The sequence below is a fragment of the Chaetodon auriga genome, chromosome 12, assembly GCF_051107435.1.
Source record: "Chaetodon auriga isolate fChaAug3 chromosome 12, fChaAug3.hap1, whole genome shotgun sequence".
In the NCBI taxonomy this organism is placed as follows: domain Eukaryota; kingdom Metazoa; phylum Chordata; class Actinopteri; order Chaetodontiformes; family Chaetodontidae; genus Chaetodon; species Chaetodon auriga.
Window position 1 is genome coordinate 11605371 of NC_135085.1, and position 8015 is coordinate 11613385.

The 8015-nt window shown below is 45.3% G+C and overlaps 1 protein-coding gene across 2 annotated transcripts in view; it reads right to left on the minus strand.

The window, feature by feature from the left end:
- Positions 1–2159, minus strand: part of LOC143329725 (ephrin type-A receptor 3-like) — an 83784-nt gene extending 81625 nt beyond the window's left edge. For both annotated transcript variants that reach the window (XM_076745747.1, XM_076745746.1), the window contains exon 1: positions 1976–2159. In XM_076745747.1, the coding sequence (XP_076601862.1) occupies positions 1976–2090 (115 nt within the window). In that variant the 5' untranslated portion in view covers positions 2091–2159. The remainder of the gene's footprint in view (positions 1–1975) is intronic.
- Positions 2160–8015: the final 5856 nt, after the last annotated feature.

Consider the following 8015-nt stretch of genomic DNA (forward strand, 5'->3'; position numbering starts at 1 on the left):
CACATCCTCAGAGGGAGGATTTCCTGGAATAACACGACTACCGAGATGCGTGGGTGGAGAATATGCACACTCATAGACAAACACAAAGCATACACACGCGCGCACACACACACACACACACACACACACACACACACAGGCACAAAGAAGAGCAATCCCTTAGCTAAGTGTGCAGTCACAACAGGAAAACTGGCCGGCTGAAAGGTAAACGTAGAGCATGGATGGAGTGGGCTGACAAAAATGGCTTCATTGGATTACTGTCCCATTGGGGCACGTGCACACATACACACACACGCGGGTCAGGCAATGGGCTTAAAGGTACCAATTAGGCCAACAGTCTGACACAGCAGGACAGAGAAATAACCAGAGGATGAAAGACCGAGTGAGTCACGCAAAGATGTATAGACACACAGTCACTGCCTGGCAGATTATTTGAAAGTGTGTATTAGTAATGAAAACCCCTCTGACCTGTCAGTCACCTCCAAAGTCCTCAAGATGAGCATGACCCAAACACGCACACACCAACACACACACACACACACATGTACAGCAACTCACAGATGCCCCTGTGCGTTTATCTAAATCAACAGGAGTTTCCTTTGGCTTCCAGTTGGTTTCATCATTCATGCTCATTTCAATGAATATTTCAGCAGTGTGTTTGTGTCTCCCCTCACATGCATTGTCTCCTGCTGTTAAAACACTCCTCCTCCAGCTCCTCCACTCTCTTCCCTGCTCCCTATCTACCCTCAGGAGCCTTTGTTCTGTGTGAAGTCCTCAGGGCTGTGACATACATTCAGTGTGATGTGCGTATACAGTTAAGTCAGCCCGAGACGGGAGATCCCGACCCCACCATCACTGTTCTGGCCTGTCGCTGTGTGCAATATGAATCATTTGACTGTTTGATTCATCCCATGTAAGCTTGGTCTCTCGGTCTGTGTGTGTGTGTGACAGAGTGAGTGAGAAAGGACAGAAAATGTCAGTGAAAGGCAAATCATGCAGCTCACGACAGAGCTGGGGAGCCTTGTTGATCTACAGAACAGGACTGACTGGAGCTTTGGGGAACACTGAATGAAATGATTCACAGAATGACAATCAAGACACAGCTGCATCATCTCCAGTCAGACCGTCTGTCCAACAGCAGCCAGCCAAAACAACCACATCCATTTTTACCTCGAACAACCTGCAACCTGCTTTACAAAGCCGTTATGGTGGACATAACTTGTGCGTGCTGCTCCGCTCCTTTCTCCCCATTTCTCCTGCAACTTCCCCATAAAACAAGGCAGCTCCCTTGTTTCAGCCCACCAAACAGTCAGGAGTAGTTAGTAAGTAAATGCATTGGCTAATTTCAGGCAGAGCATCGATGTTAATACAATAACTGAGAGAGGCTCAGCAGCAGCGTGTGACAAATTTAATGTAATTGCTGCTCCTCATTTGCAGACTGAGGCAGGGGACTGTACTCCACAGCAGGAAAAAAAAACATTTATCAGTGTGTTTTAATAGAGATATCTATAACTAAGAGGGATTTTGACGCAAATGTCAATGTTGTTTTGGCATAATCTTTATAAGTTAGGCTACTTTAAAGCAAGAAAACTAGTTAGGCAGGATGATAAAATGTGAGGAAGCTCTCCCGATGTCAGAAAGTGAAACATCAGCCTTCTCTATCTTCAGCATGGCAGGGTTGTCTGTGTGTATATGTCATACAAATTTAATGCCAATATGCCCGGAAAAGAAAAACGTGACGAACAGTTTTTTCCCCCCCTCTCTCTTTCTCTCCCCCTTTCTCTGCTTTTCTTTATGCATGATTCATAACAGAGCCCGAGCACTTAACGAGAGTCTCCGCCGCTCCGCTCCGCTCCTTCCCCGGCGAGTGGAGCCGCGGCACGGGGCACCCCATCCATCCGCCAACACAGCGCACAACCAAGTCAGCCTCCCTCACACTCCACTTCAGGCTCGCACGACCCGCCAGGACACCCACCTTCATTCTCCGGGTAATTCCGTAAGGCTCGGCACGGCGACAACGCGTGAAAAAGAAGCAGGGAGGACAGGAGGGAAAGGGATGGATAGATCCACAGGACGCGTGGTGGTGCCATTTTCAGGCTGCGCTGCGCCCTCGCTGCATCCCTGTTGGCGGTGTCGAGTCGGTGAGCGCAGCCCTGCAATTGAGGAGAGAGAGAGAGCAGGAGAGAGAGAGAGAGGGAGAGAGAGAGGAGGAGACGCTGGGAAGGAGGGTCCATAGCCAGCCAAATCCTGTCAATCAGCCGCCTGGCTCTGGGGTGGCACTCAGAGGCCTTTGGAGGCGCCTCACAAAAGGTTACACTGTAAGAAGTGTCTATGTAAACAGGTGATTCAGTCTGATATTACATAACATTATTTGTAGGGCTGCAACTAATGATTATTTTCTGTGTCAGTTAATTATTTTCTTGATAAACTGATTAGTTGTTTGGTCTATAAAATGTCAGAAAATGGTGAAACTGTCGATCAGTTTTAAAATATCTTGTTTTGTCCACAACCCAAAGATATTCAGATCCAACAATTTGACATTTTTTTCTTAACAAAGCAATGAGTCCATTATCAAAATAGTTGGCAATTAATTTAATAATTAACAACTTATTGATTAATCTATTTAAACGATAGAAAAAGAGTGGATATGCAGAGAGATGAGACCAACATTTCCACTCCCAACCAAACATGTTAACAAGGACACATTCAATCGTCAGTGCTTCAGTGACACAATCAAACTTTTGTAATCTCTTCCAAGGCCATTGTAAACCAAGAGCCATGCACAACAGAGCTTCACACGTAATGATGTGTTATAAATACCACCGCAAAACCAAACCTCTCATGGGATTATATGATGCTAAGCACATTTTCATGTTATAGCTGATTTATCTTTAAAGAAGATGCAGAAATGTACATCAAAAACTGTTTTATTTATTTATCGTCTTACTCAGCTGTTTCTAACACACTGACAGCTGGGTATCCCTTCAGGAGCAGTGAAAGAGACACAATCTCTGAAAATTACAGGTAAATTTACACTTGACCTTAACATAGTTATGACCATAAGGGAAACAAATCACCTAAACGTATGAACCAACAGATTTAATTCGCACCAGATCGACGTGAAATTCCAGACTGTTTGAACATGTAGGTGAGATAGAGGAAGGGAAATGTCCATGCAGTTAAACTGAGTTTAAATTTATTCACCCAGAACCACATTCTTGGGCAGAACAAACCACAGCAAAGCCAGCCATCTCATTACTGATCCAGAGTTGTTGGGATCTACGAATAGGCTGGATAGCACCGAGGTAAACACTCCCATCTCACTGTAGGAAATACTGTCAATTATTTTTTAAGCGACATGGGCACATGGCAATTACTGGATTAGTGTCAGCAGGCTTGTCTCTTTCTGCCTTTGCCCAGTTCTTGATATGGTTCCTGCAGATGTTAGCAGCAGTAGGCAACACTGACATGCACAACAGAGTCCAATCAAACACTTTGTGGAGATTTATTCTGCCTATATTACATGTAGCCTATTTGACTTCAGTTTGGATGTCAGCGTCTCGAGCCGGCTGTCTTTAAACATGAATAAATAACGTGTGCAACCTGTCGTGAAATGTGCGAGGAAATGCTGAGAGTGTGTGGGGTCAACCTTTCAATCTTCCTCTTCTTTAACATGGCCTGTTTTACGGCGCTCCTGTGGTGAAACCCCTGTCTCTGCTGGGAGAGAATACCTTTAAGAGTGACATGTTACCTCTCTCACTTAACTGCTCAGCTGTGTGTGCATGTGTGTTTGTGTCATGTACAGAACATTGTACCTCCTGTGCCTCCGGTGTCAGCCTTCTCCGTCTGTTTTGACCAAATGTAGCACCTGCTGGTTGAGGTCAACACAAAATATCACAATACTCTAGAAACCAACAACAGTTTGTGGCGACATGAGATGCAAAAAGATTTAATTTGCTGGCAGTTAATTGAGATGCATGATTAATTTCTGCCAATTAGTCCTTGTTAGCAATAGATGAAGGGAAATGTCATTTAATTTTCACTTTTAAATCTGTTTTGATTTTACATGAAACAGGGTGCTACTTGCTTTTTCGTATTTACGTGTTTCCTGTTAAAACAGGAAACTAGAGAGGGACCACTGATTGGTGTTTACAGGTTGCCAATAGCAATAGAATGTGCATTATGACCCCTGCCATGCAGCCAGAGGTCCTATTAGCTGACTCAGCCAATATTGGGAGTTCCCTGTGAATGTGGCTGGGACAGAGCTCAGCCTCAGAGACAGACAGAGGCCAGTTTGACGACAGGGAAAACAGTACAGAGGTGGTTTTCTTGCTGGGTTTAGATCCTGGCTCCTGGGCTGAATCAGCTGATAGGACCACTAGCTGCACGGCTAACCAAGCTAACTAGCAGTAACTTTAGCCACAGGTTAAGCTATCTGTTCACCAGGAAACTCCAGAGAGGCAGAGACATTAGTGGGAACACCAGAAAAGATTTTTATGATCCAGTTTCACTTACCCCTAAAGCTCGCTAACACATCTTGTTTGTTCAATTCATGCAAAAATCAATGTATAAAAATGACATGTTGTGGTTTTACTGGGAGGATATGTGGCCAGACCATATCTTGGCTGAGCGCAGTCACTTCCTGGAGTCTCTGCTAGTTGCCCTGCATATAATGTGTGAGTCATAATGTGTTAATTAGGGAGGTTTAGAGGCGCTGTTAGGCAGATTTTTTTGCCATTAAACAGAGCAAAGCTCGCAGTTTCCCCCTGTTTCAAGTCTTCGTGCTAAGCTATGAGTCTTTTTATCTAACTCTCTGCAAGACAGTGCATGAGCGCATTTCCCAAAATGTTGAACTATTCTTTTAATTCTAACATTTGAGTCCTCATTGTGATGTGTGGTTTTGAATATAAAGTGGGTGAAATTAGAACCTAACTATCTAACTGGGCAAGTCTCTTGCTGTGAATACTCAGGACAGCTGAAAGAACGGGGTGAAGAGATCCCATAGGTCAACTGATGCGCGGGGATTTTTCCCCTGCAGTCTGGAGGTAAATGCGAGGTAACCACAGCATGATTTATGGAGGGATCATGACCACAATTATATTTACCATGAGCAACGTTCCTCTATCACGCTTCTGTCCCAAATGAGGCTCCTGAAAGAGCTATAAAACTGTCAAACAAACCTTGATTTATTCTGAAATTCTGTTTTACTCCCTCTTGGCAATGCATGTATAGAAGTGTGTGTCACCTTTTGTGTTTTTTTCTTGTGTGTGTGTGAAGCAACCACCTCCACATTTCTGTTAAGGGTCCAATTATGATAATGATTTGTTCCCTGCAATGGCTTTACTTGGATGACCTAATTTCCTTATTGAGTGTGTGGAGAAGAAAAAAAAAAGGGTCCTTTTTTCTTCTCCTCCTTCCACTCACTCACTCCTTCCTCCCTTTTTTCTTTCTTCTTCTTCTCCTCCTCCTCCTCCTTCTTCTTCTGCTGCCATGACACTGCATTCATCCGTAGGGTGACAAGGCATTGCTGTCATGCATTCCAGCAGTGACAGTGTGACACAGCCCCTTAAACCCTTGTCACTCCCTCTACCACACTTACACACACACACATACATGCACCCAAATGCACACACACACACACACACACACACACACACACACACACATCCTGCATGCCTTGTGAAAGAGTGATCTCGCCAGCGCAAAGCGACACTTTTGCATAATGACATTTCAAGGCTGCACACACACACATGCACACACATGCAGTGATGATCCAGTGACTGATGTCATGCGTTTCCTTATGCCCTTCTTCATGTCGCTCTATCTGCCACCGTCATTTTGCAGCGGTCTTTGACTAAAGCTCGCAGAATTTATTTCCACATGGAAGTGCTGATCTCTTCTTAGCCCTTTCATTTCATTTTGAAAAGAGTCCTTCTTTCATTCCTTTTCCCTCCTCTTTCGACCTCTAGATTCTCACCCTTCACCCTGCTCAGCCCGGACGGGTCAGCCATTCACTTTATCTGTCGTCAGCTCATCAGCCACCCTGCTCCCTCCCTTAAACATTTCATCCAGAGCTCCTGTCTGAGAAAATAAAGGACTGTAACAAAGTAGAGATGAAACTTGGATAAGCGCAACAGACAGGAGTATGTGCAAGTGCGTGCGTGTGTGTGTGTGTGTTGCATGCATGTGCCATTGACGGCAATCGCTTGTTTGACAAGGGGCAGAGGTGATGACAGGGTCGTCTGCCTTGCCAGGAACTCCCCCCGTAGCACACCACACTCTATATACACACACACCCTTAGTGCTATTCAAAGCCACTCACTCATGTGGTAATGTCTCTATTGTGACAGCCTGAAGGCTTTATGGGCAACAGCTTGGTGCTGGCATTTGGGCAGAGGCATTAGTGTGCATACGAACATGTGCATAAGTGTGTGTGAGTGTGTGTGTGTGCGCCTGTGTCTGGCTCATCCGCTGTGGAATCTGCCCATCTAGAGCTGGAAGCATTGAGACCTCGACTCCCCTGCTCCAGACCGACAGACGAGCAGAGAATTGCAGGACAGAGGATGGGAGGCAGAGACAGTCTCAGGCACCAAGATTAAAGGACAAAATTGCATACACACGCACACACACACACTCACATCATTCCACTTCACTCCACTCTTACTTTCCTACCACCACCGTCTCAGTTAAGCAGACAGAACGATTCGTCATGTCAGAGAGCTCTGGTGCTGCCATACAACAAAAGGTGAAAGGGAGTGTGGGAAAGGCCTGGTGCACAAAGCCCACCCTGCCCCCGTCTGTCTCCCTGTCCCGGCTGCATACGCAGGCCCGAAGGCCCCTTCAGCATCCCCCCACCCTGTAGTCTTCAAGGCCCCGTCTGCAAAAACACAAATGATCTCCCTAAACGTATGCTGTCCTTGGCTTACTTTTTGCGATGCAGTGTACTGTAGCTCAGGGCACCGCCGAGAGTGAGGTTAGGATTTTTACTGTGGCCACCAATCCTAAAACGTTTAACTTCGTAGATAGTGTGCACAAATATCTCAACATCAGGTCTCCGGAGCTTCCATAAAAAAAAAAAAGAAAAAAAACCCTTTAGCTCAGTCCAGACAGCCATTCAGCCAGAGAGATAGAAGGAGGAAGAGATGGAGGGAGGGAGAGAGAGATAAAAACAGCTATTCAGGGAGGAAATTCTGCCAGTCTCTGCCAGCTCTACCCACAAGAAGAGAGCGGGAAGGAGAAGGAGGGTCTCCTTGAGAGTGACACAAGCTATGTAGACAGGGCAAAAACAAACACACAGACAGATAAAAAGACTGAGAGAGGACGACATTCACGCTTCTCCGAGAGTCTTCTCATCTGGCCTGTATTTTCTCTGGTTGTTAAAGACCAAATGTTGGGGATACACACACACACACAGACACACACATACTTACACTAACTGCTGACTCGAACCCAAAGTGAATGCTGTCTGGCTTATAGCTGAGCTCAGAGGAAGGATATTTACTGTAAGTCTGTGAGGGAAGAGCATTCAGTGTCTTATACCATCTCAATCGTGTCCTCCTCAAACAGCAGAATGATTTAACAATCAATGAAAACTGACCTTGTCTTCCTGTATCACATTCCTGCCTGAGCTGACCGATTAGCCAGTGATGAGAAACCATGCAGATTCAGCAGGGGAGGTGAGATGAGCAACAATTTGAACAAGAAAACCAAAGTAATTTGCATAACAGTATTTTTCAATTGAACAAGAAAGTGCCTCCATGATGTCTACATCGTTATGTCCCTCGCAGAACGTTTGCAATGTAACAACAACAAATGGGAGCACATCAAATCTTTTATGTTATTTGCTTCAGCCAATGTCACATCAAATCAAAGGCGTTAAAAGAGAGATAGATGGATGGATAAAAGGGAGGATGGAGTCATCATGACGAATTGGAGTTTGCCCAAACAGTGACAGTCTGTTGGCAGAGAGAGGAGGGAGAGATGCCCAGCTCAGAGCTCAATCATTTCCTGCTTGC